This window comes from Bos taurus, chromosome 4 (genome assembly GCF_002263795.3).
Source record: "Bos taurus isolate L1 Dominette 01449 registration number 42190680 breed Hereford chromosome 4, ARS-UCD2.0, whole genome shotgun sequence".
NCBI lineage: Eukaryota > Metazoa > Chordata > Mammalia > Artiodactyla > Bovidae > Bos > Bos taurus.
The window spans coordinates 19,793,694-19,821,075 of record NC_037331.1 but is presented as its reverse complement, the minus strand read 5'-3'; the positions used below and the strand labels follow the sequence as shown (position 1 = coordinate 19,821,075).

The 27,382-nt window shown below is 37.3% G+C and overlaps 1 protein-coding gene across 1 annotated transcript in view; it reads left to right on the top strand.

Annotated features, from left to right (window-relative positions):
* Positions 1 to 27,382, top strand: part of THSD7A (thrombospondin type 1 domain containing 7A) — a 470,808-nt gene that overhangs the window by 168,813 nt on the left and 274,613 nt on the right. Inside the window, 1 exon segment of the mRNA NM_001206743.1 lies at positions 25,484 to 26,315. Within this exon segment, the coding sequence (NP_001193672.1) occupies positions 25,484 to 26,315 (832 nt within the window).

Here is a 27,382-nt window from a genome sequence, read left to right as displayed (position 1 = left end):
GGCATTGATATATCTGTTCCAGCTTTCTTTTGGTTAGTGTTTGCATGCTATAATTTGCTTCATCTTTTGACTATAACTCAGTTTCCTTATATCTTAGGTATTACTCTAAAAAACAAGAGTTGGGCTTCAGTTTTATATCCAGTCTGACCACCTTTGTTTTTTACTGAGAATATTTATTTAATTTACATATACTATCTTATTGTTTTCCCAGTTTTCAATTTCTTCTGCATATATTTTTCTCTCCTTTATTTCACTAATTATTTTTACTACCACTATTTCTTTTCTGATAGCTCATTAAGTATATGTTGTTTGGATATTCTTTCAGTGGCTTAACTTTGTATTCATTAAAACAACTCTAAATTGTAGTTCTATGTAATCCCAGAAAATTTAATGACCTTAAAACTCTTTGCCTTTGTTTACCCCATGTTCTATTGTTAACACTCACTTGGATCTAGCTTTTCAGTCTTTATTACTTCCTGAAGGATTTCCTCTTGGATGTTTTATTCTCCTATTAACTTGTTTGAATTTTAACGATTTTTTCATGTCCCATATGTTCTTACTTTTTTTTTTCAATCTTTACATCACTTTAGACATTTTAATTGAATATCTTCTATCTCATCAATCCTCTTGCTGCTAATTCTCTGTTAAGTTTTAATTGCTGCTGCTGCTAGTCACTTCAGTCGTGTCCAACTCTGTGCAACCCCATAGACGGCAGCCCACCAGGCTCCCCCATCCCTGGGACTCTCCACGCAAGAACACTGGAGTGGGTTGCCATTTCCTTCTCCAATGCATGAAAGTGAAAGTGAAGTCGTTCAGTCATGCCCAACTCTTCACCACCCCATGGACTGCAGCCTACCTGGCTCCTCCGTCCATGGGATTTTCCAGGCAAATGTTCTGGAGTAGGGTGACATTGCCTTCTCTGTTTTAATTAGATTGTTATATTTTTCACTTCTACATTTTGTATTTGATTGTTTTAAAAATAGATTTCTGCTCTCTGCAGATATTGTTCGTCATGTTTTCCACATTCTGAAAAACATTCATCATAGTTACTTAAACATGAAGGCCTGATAACCTTAATAATACAGATCTCCTATATTTTGATATCCAAAGCAATTTTTGGCTGAATCCCCACCATTGCAATTCTTTAAAAGTTTTTTTGTGTGTGGGGGGGTGGGGACTCTGTATAATTGATGCAATCTTCCAGATAGGATCTTCCAGATAGGATCTCTGGTGTTAGGCTATGAAAATATCACCTTAATTCAGCTGGTTAGAAGCTGAATTTCAGCCTTCTTAAAAGCTTATTTTTTTCCTTTATCCATAAATATAGCATTTAGAAATTATAACTGACAGCTGAGGTTTTTTTTTTTTTTCCTTCCTGGTCAACCTGGATATAATATTTTCTTCCCAGGTCCATAAAACTACTAAAAGTTCTAATCTTCTTCACCTTTTGGCCATAGTTTAAGAAATGGAAAATGCCTCAAGATGAGACAAATCTCCAACTACCTACTCTGTACTTCATTTTTGTCTGGGATATTAGTTCTTCAGGCTCTTGCTGCATTCATATTTTTCTGATGACATCAAACAGATTTTTTTTTTAAATTAGCTTTTCTAATTGTTCTCATTGGAAAGATTGGTCAGACAGAAGCAAGTATGTAAGGGTCAGTGACAGAAGATGTATTTCTTTTTTTCAACAATTTGCACATATTTTTCTCAATTCTGTTTATACGGTTTTCTTATTTTTATACTGAACTCTTCTGTGCATAGGTAATTTATTTTGGTGTATATTACCAGGTAGAGATTTAGCTTCTTTTGTCAAGAGTTCAATGTTACTTATTATTTATTTTTATTCATATGTTTTTATTATGTACTATTAATGTAAAATGCCCCTTTATTATATTTTATTTGCATATATATGCTTCTGAATATTATACTGTTTAGCTGAACTATTCTTCAGTTCTTGTATGTCATTTTTTTTATATCATATTGTGACAGTATAAAAGCAGACAAGTCCCAATTGCGTTGCTTGTATTCACGTTTATTTTGCATAGAGTTGATTATTTAAAACAATATGAAGTTTGGAATCATTTTCTCTTTCAAAATTGTTTCGTTAGTGTTTTTATTTGACATATGTTAACCTGGATATCCTGTTAGCCTTTGTTCTACTTGTAAGCGTATGATAGTTTTTGTATGCTTTGTATAAGCTGATCTTCTGAGTAGGTGCAATGCTACATGAGGGTAGGAACTGCATTACTTAGAAACATCATGGTACATCCAGATCTGGCACACAACTTAGCAGTTGGTTCTACTCATTATCTCTTCGTTGAAAGCATGAGTAAATTTATGAATTATTCTTGAAAAAAAACTGACTTTTTTCCATATTAATTCTTCACATCTAGGAGCACATGCCTCTCTGCCTTGACTAATATAAAGTTCTCTTTTATAAATTGATATAAAATAATTAGTGATCTGTACCTTCCAAATCTTAATATACATACAAATTATCTAAGCATCTTCTAAAAATGTAGATTCTGAGTAAATAGGTTTTGGTTTGGGTTTGCAGATTCTGAATTTAGATGGGGAAAGAGTGGAAACTTTGGTGAGTGACTTTATTTTGGGGGCTCCAAAATCACTGCAGATGGTGATTGCAGCCATGAAATTAAAAGACGCTTATTCCTTGGAAGGAAAGTTATGACCAACCTAGACAGCAATTAAAAAGCAGAGACATTACGTTGTCAACAAAGGTCCATCTAGTCAAGGCTATGGTTTTTCCAGTGGTCATGTATGGATGTGAGACTTGGACTATAAAGAAAGCTGAGTGCTGAAGAATTGATGCTTTTGAACTGTGGTGTTGGAGAAGACTCTTGAGAGTCCCTTGAACTGCAAGGAGATCCAACCAGTCCATCTTAAAGGAGATCAGTCCTGGGTGTTCATTGGAAGGACTGATGTTGAAGCTGAAACTCTAATACTTTGGCCACCTGATGCGAAGAGCTGACTCATTGGAAAAGACCCCAGTGCTGGGAAAGATTGAGGGTAGGAGGAGAAGGGGATGACAGAGGACAAGATGGTTGGATGGCATCACCGACTCGATGGACATGGGTTTGGGTGGACTCTGGGAGTTGGTGATGGACAGGGAGGCCTGGCGTGCTGCGGTTCATGGGGTCACAAAGAGTCGGACAAGACTGAGCGACTGAACTGAACCCAGGCACTACTGATATTCCTATATTGTAGGTTACATACTCTAAGTAGAAAGGGTCTAGACTCTTAAATATGACTTATGTGAAAATTTGTATTTTAACTGAATTAAGGTGTTGTGCTCATTAGGATAAGTTTCTCCTCACTAAAGTATAAATAGTGATAAATCTTTCTAATTAGGCAGCTGAAATTTAATTAATTAGTATTTATTCATTACAGGAGTATTCATATAGTAGCAATTAATGTGATATGCATTATCTGAAGCATTGGGGCTAGAAAAATAAAAAGAGAACGGTTAGAAGTATGCCAAGTGGACTTTTAGAATTCCAGGTGTGAGTGTAGGTTGCTTTAGTGCCTTTAAGCACATTATAAGCCCGTCTAATGTAATGGATAGCTACTGTAATAAATGGGATCTAAGTTATTCATATCCAGTCATTTACACAGTAAGGGAATCAACAAATGGGTAATGACCAGAAGAAAAGTCAAAGTGTTAGTCACTGAGTCGTGTTCAACTCTTTGCGGCCATATGGACTTGAGCCTTCCAGGCTCCTCTGCCCATGGAATTCTCTAGGAAAGAATCTGGAGTGGGTAGCCATTCCCTTCTCCAGGGGATCTTCCCGACTCAGGGATTGAACTCAGGTCTCTCGCATTGCAGGCAGATTCTACACTGTCTGAGCCACCAGGGAAACCAAACCAGAAGAGCTAGAGGTAAATGAAAGACACATTTTCTGTTGTTAATGTTTGTTTTTTAATTTGAGTAAATTCAAAACCCCAAATATGTCAAATATTTTTCCTTTGGAATACTTTCAAAAAGTGCAGTTGAAGTCCTAAGAAATATACCTTTTCTTGATCAAATTCCCATTTTTTTCAGTCATCCTCTTAGGCATCTAAGCATTCTATGGAACTCTGCTGAGAATCTTGAAATATTTTCCAGTGCATTTTACATGCGCTCATTTTCTTTTCAAAACAAGCAACAATTATCATGTTTTTCAGGAGCTACAGAGAAGACAGATAAAAGAATTCCCTCACCAGTAGACTCTGCTTTATAATTCCTTATGTCATGGAAACTGCAAGATATCAAATAACAGTTGAATTTTTATGGCATAAAATTCTGAAAACTGCTTTCATACAGTTAAAAAAATTCAGCCATTGGCAAAATGAGTTTAAAAAACCTCTACATGATGGATATTTCCTGTGAGAACTGTGACTCTCAAATCTAAGGGGTAATGTTTGTCACACTGAGAAATCAGAATGCTTGGGGAAGATAGCAATTATGAAAATGTAACAGATCCTCAGAGAGACTTCCTGACATTGAAGAAAATGCCATTGAAATAATGAGTCAACTATTAACACCATCAGGGTGAAAGCAAGCCTATGTGAGGAAAATAATTTGAATTCCATCACTTCTTGTCCTTATCTTCACAAGCATATTAGCAAGTGACAAATAAGACTAAAATAAAATACACAGGATAAACATGCATCTTTCTGATGGCAGTCTCAGGGAAAAAACTAGAAAAGAAGGCAGAAGGTTAATAATGTTAAAGTTTACTAAGTAAAATCTCATTTTCAACAATCATGGGTGTCTCTTTCTTAAAAAGAAATAATCATGCTTTACAATTTAACTGTCTAATGTCCTGGAGGCTTGAGTTAGCTTTAGGCACAAATTTTCTTAAGCTACGTTTATTTTACTCACCTATTAGCCCTGCAGTTAATGAATTTTTGATGTTGAAATCACAGACTGCAGGTCCCCTGTTGATGCCGGCTGGGTGGCCATCCCGTCTATCGCTTGACTTTCATTACTGTCACTTTCTGAGTGTAATGCAACCTTGACCTCCATAGTCTGGGTAGTCTATTTTCTAGCCTCTTGATAATTCACACAGGATGTCCAACTATTTATTTTAATTCAGAATCTTTTCCTTCGAGGATTTCTAGAAACAGCCATCCTCTGCTAGCTCTTACAGCTCACCAAGTATATATTAAGGAGGAATCCCAATTATGTCTTAAGTAAATGTGTCCTGAAAAAACTTTAGTATCATTTTTTATTGGCAGTCTTGCATTATAGTGGGAACTACAAAATGAATGGGTTTCCTAGGTGGCTCAATGGTGGGGAAAAAAAAAAAACAAAAATATTCACCTACCAATGCAGGAGATGCAAGTTTGATCCCTGGGTCGGGAAGATCCTTAGGGGAAGAAATGGCAACCCATTTCAGTATTTCTTTCCCGGAACATTCCATGGACAGAGGAACCTGGCAGGCTGAACTCCGGAGGGTCGCAAAGAGTCAAACGTGACTGAGCACACTCACAGAAGTAACATGACAAAGCTCCTGTCCTTGAGTAGCTTAAAATCTCATTGGAGAAATAGTTTCACACAGGCAAAATGCTTTGTAAATAAAATAGGACACAGTGTAACAATAGATCAGGACATGTGAGACAGATAATGTAAGAAAGTCACGCAATTACAGCATATTTTTGAAAGGAAGTTGAGATTTATTAATACCTGTAGTAAAGTTTTGTAAGCTATATTAAGATAGGATACACTTATGGAAAAGTTGCCCGTGGCTCCCCAACCTGCCCCAAGCTCCCCTTCCTTTTCAGACCTATGTCCCATGTGCTTATTTATTTATACAGTCTTCATTTCCTGGTTTTGTTCATGCTGTCCCCTATTCCTGGCACTCTCTTCTCCCACACTAGTATCTGTCCAACCTTATGTACTGTGATTGCCATTTCTATCTCTCCAACTGAAATATCACTGTTTCCATCAAACTTTGTGTTCCCCAATAGGAGAAGAATATCCTACTTTAGGCCCCCAGTGAGCCCATTTTCCTCTCTGATTGTAATAATAAAACTCACTCTACTATTTAAAAGAATTCAGTGTTAACTTATGATATATGACAAGGAACTGTGATTTAAAGCATGTCATTAAGGCTATTTTGCTAACGTGTGTGTCTCCACAGCCCCACTCTTCGAAATAATACCAGCAGATTACATAAATTTATTGCATGGTGGTTTTAACAATTGTGTCATATTGAACTTACTTCAGAATTTGTTATAAAAAGTCAATAGTGGATTCTTTTTTCTCCATCATATTTTAAAAAGAAGATAATAATGTTCATGTTTTTCTACATTAAAAACTATTTTGAATTTTCCAATAATGACTTTTCAATAATGTGAAAGAAAATTCCTGAATATCCATCAATATATGAATGAATAAACAAAATGCGATTCACAATGGACTTGTCTAAAATAGTTAAACTTGTAGAAGCAGAGTGTAAAAATGCTGGTTTCCAGAGGCTGGGAGAGGGGAAAATATTAATCCATGGGCACGTTTTAAAAAGTTCTAATGATCTGCTATACAACATTATACCTATAGTCGATAATGTACACTTAAAACTTTGAGTGTATATCTCATGATAAGTGCCCCTACAACAGAAAACCACAATTTTAAAAATTTAAGATTAAACTCTGGTAAGGAGGAACACAGTCTAAGTAACCAAATGCAAGTTTCCTCTATCCTGCTGGTATGTCCTATTTAGCCTGGAGACCATCTGTGATCTGTGAGCCCCTGTGACCTTTGTACTCTAGCAAATAATGAGCATTCAGTATAGAATGCTCAGAACATTTTTAGCACTGGAATTGCTTCCTATAATGAGAATTTCATTTATGAGTGTAATTTCGATTTAAATAATCCTTATTTTTTTCCACCAAAAGAATACTAAATTGATGCAGATAGATGTGTGAAGTGTTTGCCTTGTAATTAGTCTTTATTTCTTGGTAGCATTATATGTACACTATATCAAAGTATGCAGACATATATTCTAAACATTAACCTTCAAATGTAAACTAAAAGGTTACCAGTCCTGGGCAATGCAGGGGAATTACAGCCTTCTGGGGGTAACCTCTCATACATAACTGCATGCATGGCACCTCAAGAACGTGGATCAGAGTTGCTGATCAAGGAATCTGGAAGAGCTGAGAGGTAAAACGTACCTCTAGTTCCTTGAGTCAGCCTCTGGGTAAGGCTTCACTGAATAAAGAGGTGTTCAGGGACAGGAGTTTCAATATGTGCCTCTGTCCTAATGGGGCTGAGTTAGCCAAGCAATTACCAAAGGAGTAGCCATAGTGAGTAAATTCATTACATAGCATATATAAACTGAAAAACTCTAAATGTTGACAGACCATATGTGAGATTAGTTAGCAGAATTAAGAGGCTTGGTTAAGACTCATCATGTTGAAACGGATATGAGGTTATTATTTTTTGTCTCAATTGGAATAAAAGATATGTGGATGTTGTCAGATATTTTATTTGTCTAGTCTGTTTTGTTTTCTTTACTAGTTTCCAGATTGCTCTATCGTATTATGGCACAATCTAACAATGCCACCAAACACCTACAAGCCTAGTGACCAGACCAGATGTCTTATTAGGAATAAGGAGGGGAAAGCAAGCAGATTAGTATTTAGTTTGGAGTCTTAGAATTTTTGGAAAGTCATCAGGGAGAGTTCAGCTTAGAATTCTTAGAAAGATTATTTTATAGAAATATTGGGAAGAAATCTCTAATAAATAAAGCTCTCTACCAGCAGAATGAAGTGACATTGCTAAACAATGAGCTCTTGTGACCAGAAGTATTCCACCTGAGGCTAAAAGAACCAAAAAAAGATTATATTACAGGATCTGCATGGATCCTTCCAAGCCACAGATTCCAAGATAATGATACTTTTTGTTCGTAAATTAATGAATTATTTTTGGAGCCTGAAGTCACTTTGATAATTTACTAAATAAGTTTAAGAAACAGAGTCCCACTGTGAGCTGTTCATCTAAGATGAAGTCTCCCATGGTAGAGGGTGAGAGTAGAAAGTCAGGGAATGTGAGCTGGGAAGTCAGGACACCTGGGTTCTGACCCAGGCTTGGATGATACCTGTGTAAGCTGCACTTAACTACTGATGATTTGAAGATCCCTGGCTACAAAATGCTGCACTGTTTATCACTGCGGTGTCCTTAGTTTTAAATTTTATGATTTCCATGAATGTGCAGCTGTCAGCTCTCGTATTCCTCATCTTACCATCTGCCTTAGTTGATTCACTATCATCCTCTTGGAACCAATTAATCAGTGAAGCCATGTGAAATTATGCCCTGAGTTAATTTCAATTGATACATACATTTTTAAATGCATCCTTACTGTGATTTTTAATCAAGCAAAAGAAGTATCACATCTACATGTGTCTTCAAGAAGACTAATGGTGTGTCTTAAAGTATAGATTGGCCTGATACACCAGTATTAATGTAATAGATTTTTAAATTATAGTTATTTAATACTTATGGAATTTGCCAGCCATGGAAATTTAATAATCAAGGAGAAATGTATACCCAAACACAAAAATGTGCATAGAAACAAAAATCAGAAAATGGATGTTTATTTCTGACTCCCTAATTCTGAATAAGATCTTAATGTTTTAGGGTAAAATTAACACTTCCTAAAGATATAATGTTCACAGTTATTAAAAAACAGAACTATATGCATCTTCAACACTGCCTTTTTGGTCATATTTCTTTGAAGATAAAACTGAATATCTGATTTTGTTAAGAAAGGACATGAATTGTGTGTGTGTTAATTGCTCAGTAGTGTCCAGCTCTTTATGACCCCATGGACTAGAGCCTGCCAGGCTCCTCTTTCCTTGGAATTCTCCAGGCAAGAATACTGGAGTGGGTTGCCATTTCCTTCTCCAGGGGATCTTCCCGGCCCAGGGTTTGACCCTGGCTCTCCTGCATTGCAGACGGATGCTTTACCATCTGAGCTATTAGGTAATTAGAAATACTCAGCATTGATCAAATCCTGTTATGGCTTAATTTGGGGCTGTCTTACATGTGCTGTATTTTACAAAATGAAATTATTACATGAAAAGTACTGATCAACTCTAATTCTTGAGAAATTTGTGCATGTTTATGGATAATATTTTATTGTCAGAGTTGGGAAGATCCTTCTAAAAATCAAGATATTCTTCACTTCATTTTTTGGGAAACAAGCTTTTACATTCAAATCTTTAATTACATACTGATTATTTTTCATTGCATCTTATAATTTTGGACTCGTGCTTAACTTTATAAATTCACTTGACTTTATCCATTATGGAAATAATAATAGAAGGTCTACTAGACATTTCCAAGTCACTGATATTGCAAATTACTGCCCTAAACTATAAACTCAAGTTCCTTGGTTATTTAGAGTTTGGAAAGATTAAATTGGCTTCAGAGGAAATATTCTGGTAGCAAAAATTTGATGTTTCAGGTACTTGAATTGCTTACTTTTCTTAATTACAACATTTAGTGCAATGGCAATTATGTGGAAATAATAATTGCCTGTAATGTAGTCCTGCCCCAGTGAGCAAGAGAAAGAAATTAACATTTATTGTGTGTGAGCCTTATTAATTGCTATATCATATTGGGGGGAAAATCTACTTTGGTCTTGTTTTCCTAGAGTGGTTTATTATATGCAGAAGAATAGTAAACTGTAAAATAATCCTAAAATATACTTTACAAAAAAGTAACAGGCATGCACATGTTTGTTAATGAAAGTAGGGGCAAAAAATATCCTAAATAATCAAAGAATAAAATGTTTCTAGATGAATAATGAAAACAGCTCAGATGCCAAAAGGTTATTACTTCCATTCATTTTGACCTTTACATTTTGTGAAGATCATATCCATAATCTCATGTTAATGGCTAAAACTGTATTGTAATTATTGTATGTAGTTAATAGTGTAACATCATCAGAAGAATGTGAAATATATTTTAATGATAACTATGTATTTAATATGCTAGGCACTAGACCTAAGATAATAATGGTGGCGTTTCTGAGCTACTATCTTTTTTCAGTGTTTAATAAAACAAGGAAAAGTCTATTCGATCTAAATTGCCTCTTCCCTTTTTGCTTGAAGGTTTCAAATAAATTGCCTCTAGGCCCAAGGAATTTAAGAATTCCCCAATGCTTTGAACTGGACAGTAACTTCCTAGAACCTTAACACTGTGTTGCTATATCCAGAAGTGTCTTGAAGTTTCATAAGATTATAGATTGAATATAAAAAGTGTGAGCTGAAGTTTGTTGTAACATTTTATTTTTTTAAGGCAAAATGTACATAATATAAAATTTGCCATTTTGCCATTTTCAATTGAAGAGTTCAGTGACCCTAAGTATATTCATATTGTTATGCAACTATTACCAGTGACCATCCCCAGATTTTCCTCATCCCAAAGAGAATGCACGCATCTGCATGCATCAAACAATAATTCCCCATTCGCTTCTTCCTTTAGTCCCTGGTAACGTTCTGCCTTCTGTTTTATGAATTTGGCCACCCCAGTGCCTCATATAAGTGAAGTTATACAACATTTGTCTTTTGTGTCTGACCGACCTCACTTAGCCTGTTTTCAAGGCTCATATACATTGTAGCACATATCACAATTTCATTCTTTTTCAAGGATGAATACTACTCCATTCTATTTATATGCCATATTTTGTTTACTCTTCCATTTCTGATGTTTCCACCTTTTGTAGTGCTTTCTTAATTAATATCTATTTTCTTGCCTATCACAGCACCTAGTACATTATAGGCTCACTAAACACTAAATATTTATTGAATGAATAAACATGCTAAAAGTTCAGGTTTCTTCAGCCATCAGCAATTTTGTCCTGAAGGTATATTGTTTTTAGACAGATGTTTTTCATTTGGCATTTTTGGAAGAAAAACAACAATACAACCAAAAAAACCCCCCATCATTTGCTAAGCATGAGATGCCACTTATGTGCTAGCTGAAATCCCATGGCTCCACCTCCACCTCTAGTTACTCCTGTGACTTCAAATTATGCACAACTTTAACTAGATGTGTGTGACTTCAACTCACCAACAGCTGAGCAGCCTGATTTCCCAGAGCTTCCCTAAGATGCATGTAGAAACCCACTTGGCACCCACTCATGAACAACTTGACATTGGGAGAGAGTTACCAATCATGGGGTCATTCTTGACCAATTGGCAAAAGGGGCAAGAGAATATTTATTTTGTGATATCAAAAAATCACCTGCTTTGTGATATCACCTGCTAGGCTGACATACAGTAGCTTACTATTGAGAGTTACTAAGACTCTGACTATCTGAAAGATTGAGATGAACTGTAGGTAGGAAGTGAGGCATTTTATGTTATCTAACATCCTTGGAGAAATTAGTGCCACGTTAAACATTCAAATGGAGAAGGCGATGGCACCCCACTCCAGTACTCTTGCCTGGAAAATCCCATGGATGGAGGAGCCTGGTAGGCTGCAGTCCATGGGGTGGCTAAGAGTCAGACACGACTGAGCGACTTCACTTTCCCTTTTCACTTTCATGCATTGGAGAAGGAAATGGCAACCCACTCCAGTGTTCTTGCCTGGAGAATCCCAGGGACTGGGGAGCCTGATGGGCTGCCGTCTATGGGGTCGCACAGAGTCGGACACGACTGAAGTGACTTAGTAGTAGTAGTAGTAGTAGTAAACATTCAAAAGACACTGGAGACATGGTCCACATCATATTCCTGCCTAATTGGCCTGTTGTGTTTCTAAAAAAAAGGTAGAACTGAATGGATTGTAGAAGATGACAGCAAGTTGCTCTAAACTTAACCACGTGTTAGGCCTATTTGCAGATGGTATGAGAGATGTGCTATTTAAACTACGACAAATAAACAGGACCTTGGTAGGCAGATACTGATCTAAAAAAGGTGTTTTCCTCAATTCTCATTAGTAAAATGAATCAAAGGCTCTTTGCTTTTACTTGAGTCTATATAGCAGACACAATCACTCCCTCATCCTGGAGACAACATTTATGCATTTGTCGAAAAGAAAATCCCACTCAGTTTAGTTCAGTCGCTCAGTCATGTCCGACTCTTTGTGACACCAGGCTTCCCTGTCCATCACCAACTCCTGGACCTTACTCAAACTCATGTCGAGTTGATGATGCCATTCAACCATCTCATTCTCTGTCATCCCCTTCTCCTCCTGCCTTCAATCTTTCCCAGCATCGGGGTCTTTTCCAGTGAGTCAGTTCTTTGCATCAGGTGGCCAAAGTATTGGAATTTCAGCTTCAACATCAGTCCTTCCAATGAATATTCAGGACTGATTTCCTTTAGGATGGACTGGTTGGATCTCCTTGCTGTCCAAGGGACTCTCAAGGGTTTTATCCAACACCATAGTTCAAAAGCATCAATTCTTCAGTGCTCAAGACTTTCTTTGTAGTCCAACTCTCACATCTATGCATGACTGCTGGAAAAACCATAGCTTTGACTAGATGGACTTTTGTTGGCAAAGTAATGTCTCTGCTTTTTAATATGCTGTCTAGGTTGGTCATAGCTTTTCTTCCAAGGAGCAAGTGTCTTTTAATTTCATGGCTGCAATCACCATCTGCAGTGACTTTGGAGCCCCCAAAAATAAAGTCTCTCACTGTTTCCATTATTTCCCCATTTATTTCCCATGAAGTGAATACCACTGTATTCATGACATTGCTAGTTGGATTTGGTGACTAGGAAGTGACAATTAGATATATCCTAAAAAAAAAAAAAAAAAAAACACACACACAGGTGGCACCCTCAACACTCTGACTGGGAATCTTAGATTGCCCAGTTCATAAGGTGTATTTTCTACTTTACATTACTGCAGGTGACAGTATTGCTTTAACTCTCTGTCATGATATGAAAATCCCCTTTCCTCAATCTCCATAGGATTCTCACTCTTTATTTTTAAAATCTTTATTGGAGTATAGTTGCTTTACAACATTGTTAGTTTGTTAATGAGCAAAGCGAATCCATTATACATACACATGTATCTACTCTTTTATAGATTCTTGTCCCATATAGGCCATTACAGAATATTGAGCAGAGTACCCTTGCTATACAATAGGTCCTTATTAGTTACCTATTTTATATATAGTAGCGTGCATATGTCAAACCCAATCTCCCAATTTATCCCTCCCCCCACTTTCTCCCTTGGTAAACATAAGTTTTCTATATCTGTGACTCTGTTTCTGTTTTGTAAATAAGTTCATTTGAACCATTTTTTTTTATATCCCACATTTAAGTGATATCATATGATATTTGTCTTTCCCTTTCTAACCTACTTCACTCAGCATGGCAATCTCTAGGTCCATCATGTTGTTGCAAATGGCCTTACTTCATTTTTTATGGTTGAATAGTATTCCATTGCATATATTACCACATCTTCTTTACTGTTCCTCTGTTGATGAACATTTAGATTGCTTCCAGGTTCTGGCTATTATAAATAGTACTGCAATGAACATTGGAGGTACATATATATCTGTTTAAAATTATAGTTTTCTCCAGGTATATGCCTGGTAGTGGAATTGCTAGGTCATATGGGATTTCTGCTTTATTGACTCTGCCAAAGCCTTTGACTGTGTGGATCACAATAAACTGTGGAAAATTCTTCAAGAGATGGGAATACCAGACCACCTGACCTGCCTCTTGAGAAACCTATATGCAGGTCAGGAGCAACGGTTAAAACTGGACATGGAAAAACAGACTGGTTCCAAAGAGGAAAAGGAGTACGTCAAGGCTGTATATTGTCACCCTGCTTATTTAACTTCTATGCAGAGTACATCATGAGAAACGCTGGGCTGGAAGAAGCACAAACTGGAATCAAGATTGCCGGGAGAAATATCAATAACCTCAGCTATGCAGATGACACCACCCTTATGGCAAAAAGAGAAGAGAAACTAAAGAGCCTCTTGATGAAAGTGAAAGTGGAGAGTGAAAAAGTTGGCTTAAAGCTCAACATTCAGAAAATGAAAATCATGGCATCTGGTCCTATAACTTCATGGGAAATAGATGGGGAAACAGTGGCTGACTTTATTTTTGGGGGCTCCAAAATCACTGCAGATGGTGACTGCAGCCATGAAATTAAAAGACGCTTACTCCTTGGAAGGAAAGTTATGACCAACCTAGATAGCACATTGAAAAGCAGAGACATTACTTTGCCAACAAAGGTCCGTCTAGTCAAGGCTGTGGTTTTTCTAGTGGTCATGTATGGATGTGAGAGTTGGACTGTGAAGAAAGCTGAGTGCCAAAGAATTGAGGCTTTTGAGCTGTGGTGTTGGAGAAGACTCTTGAGAATTCCTTGGACTGCAAGGAGATCCAACCAGTCCATCCTAAAGGAGATCAGTCCTGGGTGTTCATTGAAAGGACTGATGTTGAAGCTGAAACTCCAATACTTTGGCCACCTCATGTGAAGAGTTGACTCATTGGAAAAGACTCTGATGCTGGGAGGGATTGGTGGCAGGAGGAGAAGGGGACAGAGGATGAGTTGGCTGGATGGCATCACCGACTTGAAGGACATGAGTTTGAGTAGACTTAGGGAGTTGGTGATGGACAGGGAGGCCTGGTGTGCTGCAATTCATGGGGTCGCAAAGAGTTGGATATGACTGAGTGACTGAACTGAACTGAACTGATGGTAGTTCTATTTCTAGCTTTTTAAGGAACGTCCACACTATTCTCCATAGTAACAGAACAAATTTACATTCACTTGTAGGAGGGTTCCCTTTTCTCCGTACTCTCTCCCGCATTTATTGTTTGTGGATTTTTTTGGTGATGGTTCTGATTGCTGTGAGATGGTACCTCATTATAGTTTTGATTTGCATTTCTCTTAGAATTAGTGATGTTGCACATTTCTTTATGTGCATCTTGGCCATCTGTATATCTTCTTTTGAGATCTTCTCACTTCTTTTTCTTACTGGCAGCTGCCATTAGGCTTCTTCCAACAGCTTTTTTTTAAAAGCACCTTTGGCTTTTCCTAACACTTTCCTCATTTCCCTTTTAACCCTGGCCACTGCCTGGTTCCAGAATTCCATTCCCAGGTTTTGGATTTTTGGTTATGGCAGCATACGTCTTTCAGGACCATAGTCTGTGTTAGATGTCTATTACTACATAATAAAATTACTACATAGTCTGTGTTAGATATCTATTACTACATAATAAAATAGTAATATCTATTACTACATACTAAAATTGCCTCAAAATTAAGCTGATTATAATCCATAAAATTATCTTAGTTTCCATGTTTCAAATTTCCATGAAATCTGGAAGCAGCTTAGCTGGGAAGCTCTGACTGAGTCTCTTATGTGGCTGTGGTTAACACCAGCCAGGCCTGCAATTTTCTAAATAGTGACTGGTGCTGAGAAACTGCTTCCAGGGAGATCATGGGTCAATGGCCTTTCATGGAGTCTAGCCTAAAGAAATCATCTCTGATGCATGCAGATTTTAAAAGATTGTCACACAAAAATGAATTATTTCTGTGTGAGAAAAAAGCATTTCACAACTTTCACAAATTTTTCTCATAATGTGGGTTCTTATTATTTCCAATAGTGATATGAGACGATGGAAGTTAATGACATGGTACATATTATATTATGTTTTACAAAGGGAAGAAATCAAGATTCAAAGAGGTTAAGTAATTTTCATAAGAGAGATCAAATTGATAGGGCCTGAAAATAGATTGCTATATTTGGTAACTGTGAAATCAGCTTTCCTAGTCACTGATTCATCATTCATTGTCTCATCAGATTTAAAGAGCTTGTTCTAATTTTTGTACACTTAATTTGATACTCTTATATAACTTCTTATTAAAGTTTAATTACTTATTGAAGATGAAAGCTCAGCTTGACTTCACAGTGATCTTTCCTTATCCACCAAACTGATTTATCATTTGAGAGCTATATTTTAAATTAAAATGAAATTAAAACTCAAATCAAAAAAGTTATGAGCGCTCCTATTTTTTTTCCTTTAAAAGGGAAATTTAATCAGTTTTAGGTCAGTAAATATTCAACATTTAATTGTTTATGCTCATAAATGTACACAAAGGAGTCCTCTTGACAAAGTGCATACTTAGAATTAAGTCAATTAGTATAATATAGAGTGGCACGATATGCCAGGCATTTGAATTTACCAATCTATGGGATTATTTCAAGACGGACATTTAAGATCACATGTTGGCTTCTATCCACGGGAAAAAAATCCCTTGAAATGACCAAATCAATACAGAATAAGCAAAATTATTTTTCAGTGTTGGAAAAAAGGAAAGACACTAGAATTCCTCAAAAGCTTTGAGGTCTTTTGTCGACCACAGTACACAAAGGATTGGATTTAAGGGAATAAAGACTATCTGCGTGTTAAAATAGTCAAAGGATGGACTCTGAGGAAATAAGCACATAACATTCCCCCAGTAGAAGCCCAGATTTAAAAAAAATAGCAGTCTGTAAATTATCAGGAAAAAGTGTATATTCGTAAATGGCTGTCTGGAGGACAAACTGGTACATTTGGGTGGACACATCTGCAATACTGATGTATCAAAAGCTTGAAAATTTGAAAACCTTTTGACTAAATTCCCTGACCAATATAAAACAGTGAATGTTTATTGTAACATTCTTATAGTTTGGAACAACTTTTTAAAAAACTTAAATTTCCACAAATAGAATATCAATTAGGTAAATCGCTGTAAATTGATACAACTTGCCACACAACCAGAGTATAAATCTAACTGGGCAAATATGAAGAGTATCTGACTTTCAGTGTTTAGTAGGATCAGTCTTTGTATTTCTGTGTGTGTGTATGTGTATGTGTGTGTGTGTACCTGAGCCTGCCCACCATCTATTGAAACAGAGTGACTTTTATAGCAGATTGTAAAGTAAAAATAGCAGATTATAAAACAACTTATAGCATGACCTTAAATTTATTTAAATATATTTTTAATTGCCTAATAGAATGATAGCAAAATATGAAGACTAGTTACCTTTAATTTATGGGAGTTATAAAGAATTTTCTGATAATTAGCAGTCATTTCTAGTTATTCTTCCCTATGTATTTAACTCAAGTATAAACAAATAGAATTTCTTTTTTAATTCTGTGACTTTTATATTTCAAAAATAAAATACGGTGCATAAATCATGAGACAGAATACAGTATATTACAAAGCTGTGCACTCCTTGCTCTTGATAAACTAGGATGTGCTGTTCCATAAGCAGATCCAGGAGGGGAAAATGCACCATCTCATCTGAAGGATGCAAACGTATTTAGTCAAACAAGAAACTGGCTCATTTGAGAGTTTATAGCAAACAAGGACAGAAAGTAGTTTGCATAATTTTCTTATGCTCCTTTTATAGTGTTTATCTTTTATGCAGCTCTTTGGAACAGTTGCTAGCCACCTGTCAATAATGTGGCCTTTTATAGACTCAACCTTTTATTGTTCTCATGCCCTTGACATATAAAAAAAACCTTAGAAGGAGTCCGTGTTGAATATGGTGGGCAACATACTAATTTTAAATTTAAAAGACTGTCTTTTATAGACTGAAATAAAGAGAGAGTTTTGAATGACATGAAGAGAATAGGCATGCTATGCAATCCTCTTTAGCAGGAATAAAAATAAATTCGTTATTTTATAAACATTTTTTGAAAGTTAGTTAAGAATCATATTTAAAGCCCTAGCCAGTGGAAAACTAAGCCACATAGAATTCATTTAAAGTTGTTGTAACAGTTTTGCATAATTTTGCATCAGTTCCAAGTGAAAATATTTGGATTGTGAATCCAACAATTACATAAATATTTTGTATATGTAAACAGTTGTTGAAACTTCTTTTTGCTGGAATAAGACATCCAGTGTTTTTTTCTCAATTTACATAAAATCTGTCAAGCTAAGTTTTCTACATATATTTATTGACCTGCATCCTAAAAGCACTTTGCATGATACTGAATGAACACAGTCCTATAAATCTGTATGCAGGAATACATTTCCATTCATAAAGGAATATTATCCAAGCCCTTAAGTAAAAAGCTACCTACTTTTTATTTTGTACAATTAGATTCCTAGTTCTCTGAATATAATAATCATGAACAAGAACAATAAATGAAGCAAGTTTCAAACCAATGTAAATTCTTTCTACTCTTGTTAAAAAATAAAAAACCAAACATCCTGATACACAAACACAACATTTCCAACACCATTTCCCACTCTTAGTCACATAAGATGCGGAGCTACAATTTAATATTTATGCAGAGAAATATGAATTAAAAATATCACATTCTCATATTGTATTTGGGAGACAACTTCATGTTCTCCTGGATAGAATTTGAATGTTGTGCTTTCAAATTGCACTTAAAAATATTTGTAGTTCTTCAAACATGGTAGCTAACTGGGCTGACAGTTCTTAGCTGCCAAGAACAATCTTAGATGTGGTCCCCTTTCTGTTCAATGTGTGATTGTTTTAATAGTACGTGGAGGACAGAGGTAGATAGCTCTTTATCAGGAATACATTGGTGAAGATGTGGTTTTTCAATTGGACACAAATGTAATACCCAAGGTGCAATGAGAAGATAATAAAACAGGTAAGATAGCCTGCAAAGTGAATGAGCTTTACTTAAGTTCAATTGTGATTACATTGCCACCTCTACTTACACTGGTGCCCTCATGCATTTATTTTCCTTTAGCCTAGTGAGTATTTTTATAGATCTCTAGAATTTTCTTGGGGTATCTCCTGGTTCTCAGTGTAAATATACTGGGAATAAAATAAACCCAACAATGTTATCTATAACTAAATGATTAATAGGAATCTATGATACTATTTTTGGAATGAAAATTGAATTTGTATATAGAATATATGCTCTTTCTAGTTTTCTAAGTAAACTTTAGAAATACTTATTCATTATCAGTATGTATGAAATAGTGTAGACATTTCCTTGAACTCAATTTTTTTCCTGTTGGCATTGATATTGAACATGTAATGCTAAGTCATTTCAGTCGTGTTCAACTCTTTGTAGTGCTTTGGACTATAGCTCACCAGGCTCCTCTCTCTATAGGATTCTCCAGGCAAGAATACTTCAGTGGGTCACCTTGTCCTCCTCTAGGGGATCTTCCTGACCCAGGGACTGAATCCATGTCTCTTAAGTCTCCTACGTTGGCAAGTGGGTTTTTTACCACTGGCACCACCTGGGAAGCTCTAAGCATGTAACTAATGCCTTGAATAAAAAGATCGACAAAACAAAGTCTCTCTTTCCTGAACAAAATAATTGAGGACATTCATTCAGAAGCCAGCCATGAAAATTAAAGAGATATGATCAAGCCAAATTTGACAAAAATATGCAGAGTTCTATTGTTAAGGAGCCATAGAACCAGTCTAATGTGATAAACAGATATTGTCAAACTATTATTTAGTAAATTAACTGAAATTGTAGTAAACATGATGTGAGAAACATGCAGGGCTTTACCCATCTTTATTTATCTAGAGTAACTTTCAAACTTAATAGTTAACTAGTAGTGTGTATTTCTGCTTCCTAAGTTGAGATGGTTTGTTTTTTAGTAAGTGTGTTCGCTTACTCAATAATCACATACAAACTTAAAGCCAGTTAACATTTTGTATAATCAGATGTCTTAATAAAATACTTTCATCAATTAGTTGAAGCATACCCATTAGTAGTAGTGCAACCTACCTAAGGAGTACAATTAAATATTCTTAAGTGGCAAATCTGTAACTTCTATTTTTACTTGGAGGATAAAAGACTAACTTCTTAATAGTCCTAATCTGATTTGGTCTATTCATTCTAATTTCATATTTATATCAAGAATTAAAAAACAATGAATTATTAAGGAGTTCTCCTGAATTATACCTGGGTTTTATACTTTGAGTTAGTTCAAGACTCTTACATTTTGAAATTTAGATTTAATGGTATGTAACTCATTTTGACTGTGTAGATCACAATAAACTGTGGGAAATTCTGAAAGACATGGGAATACCAGACCACCTGACCTGCCTCTTGAGAAACCTATATGCAGGTCAGGAAGCAACAGTTAGAACTGGACATGCAACAGACTGGTTCCAAATAGGAAAAGGAGTACATCAAGGCTGTATATTGTCACCCTGCTTATTTAAATTATATGCAGAGTACGTCATGAGAAACACTGGGGTGGAAGAAGCACAGGCTGGAATCAAGATTGCTGGGAGAAATATCAATAACCTCAGCTATGCAGATGACACCACCCTTATGGCCGAAAGTGAAGAGGAACTAAAAAGGCTCTTGATGAAAGTGAAACTGGAGAGTGAAAAAGTTAGCTTAAAGCTCAACATTCAGAAAATGAAGATCATGGCACAACAGGGAGGCCTGGCGTGCTGCGATTCATGGGGTCGCAAAGAGTCGGACATGACTATGCGACTGAACTGAACTTAACTCATAACTTGATGGTCCAATATAAATGTGTCTTTATGTGCTGTGTTTAGGTTGAGAAATAAAGATTACTGTTGTTCGGGTACAATAAGGAAAATGAGTAGATAGCAAAGATGTATGTAAGTAACTAAAATTATATATATATATACATATATATATATATCACTATGTTCCCTTGAGAAGAGTCCCATATTCTGATTCTCAAACTGGTTATTTAGAAAATCTCTAAGCGAGCATCAACAGATTTCTAAATACGTATTTTCCTTTGATAAGTTGAAAGTAATATTAAAATACTATCAGGTAGTCTATGTTTAAAAATGTAATAGATTCATTGACCTTCTTGGCTCATAAAGTTTTGACATCAGTACTGTGGGAGGACTGTTTCCATAAATGTATTTTAACTCTGGACTGGAAGAAACACAACCTGGAATCAAGATTGCCGGGAGAAATATCAATAACCTCAGATATGCAGATGATACCACCCTTATGGCAGAAAGTGAAGAGGAACTACAAAGCCTCTTGATGAAAGTGAAAGTGGAGAGTGAAAAAGTTGGCTTAAAGCTCAACATTCAGAAAACGAAGATCATGGCATCCGGTCCCATCACTTCATGGGAAATAGATGGGGAAACAATGGAAACTGTGTTAGGCTTTATTTTGGGCGGCTCCAAAATCACTGCAGATGGTAACTGCAGCCATGAAATTAAAAGACACTTACTCCTTGGAAGGAAAGTTATGACCAACCTAGATAGCATATTAAAAAGCAGAGACATTACTTTGCCAACAAAGGTCTGTCTAGTCAAGGCTATGGTTTTTCCAATGGTCATGTATGGATGTGAGAGTTGGACTGTGAAGAAAGCTGAGCGCCGAAGAATTGATGCTTTTGAACTGTGGTGTTGGACAAGACTCTTGAGAGTCCCTTGGACTGCAAGGAGATCCAACCAGTCCATTCTGAAGGAGATCAGCCCTGGGATTTCTTTGGAAGGAATGATGCTAAAGCTGAAACTCCAGTACTTTGGCCACCTCATGCGAAGAGTTGACTCATTGGAAAAGACTCTGATGCTGGGAGGGATTAGGGGCAGGAGGAGAAGGGGATGACAGAGGATGAGATGGCTGGATGGCATCACTGACTCGATGGACATGAGTCTGAGTGAACTCCGGGAGTTGGTGATGGACAGGGAGGCCTGGCGTGCTGCGATTCATGGGGTCGCAAAGAATTGGACAGGACTGAGCAACTGAACTGAACTGAACTTAAACCCCTTATTACATATGTATATGAAGTTGATAAAGTAATGATATGTGTATGCCACATATCAAATTCTTATTTTCATGCAACTGTGATTAGTTAGCATAATGTTTTCAGTCAATCTCTTTTCTATTTACAACTCCACTATTCCATTTGTAATGAAGCTAACATCTTCCCAAGTTGTAAAAGCTAACATCTTCCCAAGTTGTAAACATCCTCCTAGTTAAACAAAATTAAATGTTTAAATAGAAGCACATTCTTCATATCTCATTCTTTGTAGATTATTTTTGTACCGGAGTATTTAAGTCTCAAGCTCTAAAATCTAGGATAAATCATAAAAATAAAAGTCAGAACTGGAATCTGAAATCCAAGATGGTTTACTTATTCATTTAAGATGTGACCTTGGCAAGTGACTCCTCCTTGGCACTGTTTTCTTCATCCATAGAGTGAACCTGCTAGCCTAGTTTAGTGGTTTTTTACTTTTCAGACAGAAGCCTCTTCTCAAACAATACATATATATAATCTCAACATGTATAAAAGTGAATGATAATAATGGAGCTTTTCTTAGGGAAGAAGCCATGAGGAAGGAGGACAGTGGGGTGGGGCTGAGTGACCCAAGAGTCCAACCCTGTATGCTGCCTGTCCCCTTCCCACAAAACCTACTGAAGATGCTCTCAGTTCAGTTCAGTTCAGTCGCTCAGTCGTGTCCGAGTCTTTGTGACCCCATGAACTGCAGCATGCCAGGCTTCTCTGTCCATCACTACTCCTGGAGTCCACCCAAACCCATATCCATTCAGTCGGTGATGCCATCCAACAATCTCATCCTCTGTTGTCCCCTTCTCCTCCTTCCCTCAGTCTTTCCCAGCATCAGGGTCTTTTCCAGTGAGTCAGCTCTCTGCATCAGGTGGCCAAAGTACTGGAGTTTCAGCTTCAACATTAGTCCCTCCAATGAACACCCAGGACTGATCTCCTTTAGGATGGACTGGTTGGATCTCCTTGCAGTCCAAGGGACTCTCAAGAGTCTTCTCCAACACCACAGTTCAAAAGCATCAATTCTTCGGCACTCAGCTTTCTTTATAGTCCAACTCTCACATCCATACATGACCACTAGAAAAACCATAGCCTTGACTAGACGGACTTTGTTGGCAAAGTAATGCCTCTGCTTCTTAATATGCTGTCTAGGTTGATCATAACTTTTCTTCTAAGAAGCAAGTGTCTTTTAATTTCATGGCTGCAATAACCATCTGCAGTGATTTTGGAGCCCCCCAAAAATAAAGTCTGACACTGTTTCCACTGTCTCCCCATTGGTTTGCCATGAAGTGATGGAACTGGATGCCATGATCTTAGTTTTCTGAATGCTGAGCTTTAAGCCAACTTTTCAGTCTCCTCTTTCACTTTCATCAAGAGGCTCTTTAGTTCTTCTTCACTTTATGCCATAAGGGTGGTGTCATCTGCATATCTGAGATTATTGATATTTCCCCCGGCAATCCTGATTCCAGCTTCTGCTTCCTCTAGCCCAGAATTTCTCATGATGTACTCTGCATATAAGTTAAATAAGCAGGGTGACAGTATACAGCCTTGATGTACTCCTTTTCCTCTTTGGAACCAGTCTGTTGTTCCACGTCTAGTTCTGGTGCTTCCTGACCTGCATATAGGTTTCTCAAGAGGCAGGTCAGGTGGTCTGGTATTCCCATCTCTTGAAGAATTTGCCACTGTTTATTGTGATCCACACAGTCAAAGGCTTTGGCATAGTCAATAAAGCAGAAATAGATGTTCCTCTGGAACATGTTCTTCTCTTGCTTTTTCCATGATCCAGCGGATGTTGGCAATTTGATCTCTGGTTCCTCTGCCTTTTCTAAAACCAGTTTTAACATCTGGAAGTTCATGGTTCATGTATTGTTGTAGCCTGGCTTGGAGAATTTTGAGCATTACTTTACTAGCGTCTGAGATGAGTGCAATTGTGCGGTAGTTTGAGCATTCTTCGGCATTGTTTTTTCTTTGGGATTGGAATGAAAGCTGAATTTTTCCAGTCCTGTGGCCACTGCTGAGTTTTCCAAATTTGCTGGCATATTGAGTGCAGCACTTTCACAGCATCATCTTTCAGGATTTGAAATAGCTCCACTTGAATTCCTTCACCTCCACTAGCTTTGTTCATAGTGATGCTTCCTAAGGCCCACCTGACATCACATTCCAGGATGTCTGGCTCTAGGTGAGTGTGAGTAATCACACCTTTGTGATTATCTGGGTCATGAAGATCTTTTTTGTACAGTTCTTCTGTGTATTCTTGCCATCTCTTCTTAATATCTTATACTTCTGTTAGGTCCATACCATTTCTGTCCTTTATTGAGCCCATCTTTGCATGAAATGTTCCCTTGTTATCTCTAATTTTATTGAAGAGATCTCTAGTCTTTCCCATTCTATTGTTTTCCTCTATTTCTTTGCACTGATGACTAAGGAAGGCTTTCTTATCTCTCCTTGCTATTCTTTGGAACTCTGCATTCAAATGAGTATATCTTTCCTTTCTCCTTTGCTTTTCGCTTCTCTACTTTTCACAGCTATTTGTAAGGCCTCCTCAGACAGCCATTTTGCTGTTTTGCATTTCTTTTTCGTGGGGATGGTCTTGCTCCCTGTCTCCAGTACAGTGTCACGAACCTCCATCCATAGTTCATCAGGCACTCTGTCTATCAGATCTAGTCCCTTAAATCTATTTCTCACTTCCACTGTATAGTCATAAGGAATTTGATTTAGGTCTTACCTGAATGGTCTAGTCTACATCAAATAGTTCCTCAGATGCCATAGATGGATTTTGAAAATAATGTGATTATATGATTTTTACATTTCTTTAAAATTCCAAAATAATGTGATCTCAATTACATAAATTGATATTTGTCTGTTAAAGCCCTGAGAATCCTATCTTTAAAAAACAAATGATATATGCAAATATAAGTTGATTTTAATCTATGATAAGGATTCTAAGGTTAAGAGCCCACAACTCATATTAAATCCTCTGACTTAAGTATTCCATAAAATTGCTCCATAATGTCACCACATAATTTGTATTTAGGAAATGAATACATTAATAAAACACGAAGTCACCCTTTAAGATGCAGAAAATTACAAAAAGTCTTTTAGTTAAATTTTTATTCTCTTGTCCATCTGTACATTTTACTGTGGAGATGAGAAAGAAAAATTTTTTTGGTAAACTTAAAGGCAGAATGTGCTATAAAATGAAGATTCTTCACTCCCAGTTTTGGTTACCAGAAAGAGAACACTTCTGCCAACACATGTGTACAACTAATAGATTCTTGAGGTCATAGGAAGTAGAGCAGTGGAAAATGAGGGAGAAGAGAACACATTGTACAAAATAGTTAATTGCTCGGGAAAAAAAAAAAAAAAAAGCCTGCAGGAGACATGGTTCTTCACAAGCTGTCATTTTCTTTGCCAGTTCCTGAAATGCATGTGATGGATGCAAGGCAAGGGGAACAGCTTTTCACTGTGACTAGTTTCTGGTGACCTTTATGAGCAAGGGTTCTCTTCTACCTCACATTAAGACAATGCATAAAATTAAGTTTTCAGTAATCCCAAAAGGACTCAAAGTTAACCTGTCCCAGCAGTTCCCTTATATAAATTTTGTGGCACAGTTCACCTTCCGCAAGAATAAAGTGTAGATCATTACTTTCCAACAGCCCTGTAAAGAGACCTACTTTACCACACTCCAGGGAAGTTAACGTTCTAGATCTTGAAGTGTCTTTCTGGAACGTGAAGTAATTTGTGGTTTTCTTCTAGTAGCACTGTTAACTCTTGTATTTTTTTTAGGTCCGTGGGGCCGATGCATGGGAGACGGATGTGGCCCAGGAGGCATTCAGACCCGGGCTGTGTGGTGTGCACATGTGGAAGGATGGACAACGTTGCATACAAACTGCAAGCCAGCCGAGAGACCCAGTAACCAGCAGAATTGTTTCAAAGTCTGTGACTGGCACAAAGAGTTGTACGACTGGAGGCTGGGCCCGTGGAATCAGTGTCAGCCGGTGATTTCAAAAAGCCTGGAGAAACCCCTGGAGTGTGTTAAGGGAGAGGAAGGCATTCAGGTGCGGGAGATAACGTGCATCGAGAAAGAGAAAGATGTCCCTGCGGAGGATATCATCTGTGAGTACTTCGAGCCCAAGCCGCTCCTGGAGCAGGCCTGCCTCATCCCCTGCCGGCAGGACTGCATCGTGTCCGAGTTTTCCGCCTGGTCGGAATGCTCCAAGACGTGCGGCAGCGGGCTGCAGCACCGGACGCGTCACGTGGTGGCGCCCCCCCAGTTCGGCGGCTCGGGGTGCCCGAACCTGACGGAGTTTCAGGTGTGCCAGTCCGGCCCCTGCGAGGCCGAGGAGCGCATGTACAGCTTGCAGGTGGGGCCCTGGAGCACGTGCTCGATGCCCCACTCGAGACAAGTGAGACAGGCCAGGAGACGGGGGAAGAGTAAAGAGCGGGACAAGGACCGAGGGAAAGGGGTAAAGGATCCAGAGGCCCGTGAACTGATCAAGAAGAAGAGAAACAGAAACAGGCAGAACCGCCAAGAGAACAAATACTGGGACATCCAGATTGGATACCAGACCAGAGAGGTTATGTGCACGAACAAGACAGGGAAAGCTGCGGATTTGAGGTAAGGTATCTCTCTGTCAAGACCACGCGTTAGAGAGTATTTGAGACCTGTGGTTGGAAGTCCTGAAATTCGTCTGTGTGTCCACCTAGGGGAAGCCACCCCCAAGGGGGTCATTTTTCATTTTAAGGAACTTATATGTTTGTGGGTTTCCTGAAGTTATTTTTGTTTTGTTCATACTTAGGCACTCTACCACTAGAGTTCATTTAAATTTTTCTGTCAAAATCTAAAGCTTAGGAGATTCTCTATAAGATGATACTGCTGCTTTAAGTCAGCAATGCTGTTTTACACCTATAAGGGGAAAAAAAAAAAAAGACTTACATAAAGGGCTGGAGTTTAGGAATGTTCAATTCAGGTACTTATTTTAGTGAGACTAAGGCACATTTGCAATTTCTAAGTTTATAGCATTTTCAGAATTACCCTATAAACAAAATCTAAACCACCACCCAGGGAGCTATTTGTAAGAATAATTCCTTTCACATTTTATAAAATGGAATAACTTTCCAGAGAAGAAAAGGGGGAACCAGCAGAAAACAAGGTAAGTAGAAGTTATTTAATCATGAGTAGCTTAGTTTAGAAAACATGTAATTAATTGGCTGCATTGTCTAGACAGAAATTATTTGTCAAGTTATCTCTGGGTAAACAAGGACTGTATTATGAAAGACTTTCTCATGTATGATTTATTTCTTGTGAAAATATTCATTGAGGATTATCTGAAGGATATGAGGTTCTCTGGATATTCTAAATTTTGCTCTTGGATAAGCCAGACCATCTGGGAGTGGCTTATCTGAATCATTTGCATAATTGCTTCTTCTGAAATATTTACGCAGCTATGATTTGGAGTGAACTGAGAGAAATTATGGTAACATCACTCAGAATTTTATATCATATTTATTGTAGAAATGACATTGAAAGTGTCATCTGCTCCATCACACAGTCTGTTCTCTTGATTAAAAACACATAAGATAAATTTCACAGAAGTCTCAATCCATGTGCTTCTGGTGAGCATCTGGATCGTTTTCCTTATGGCCCCTGGAAATCTTGTAATAGGTCACGTTTTCCTGTTTACT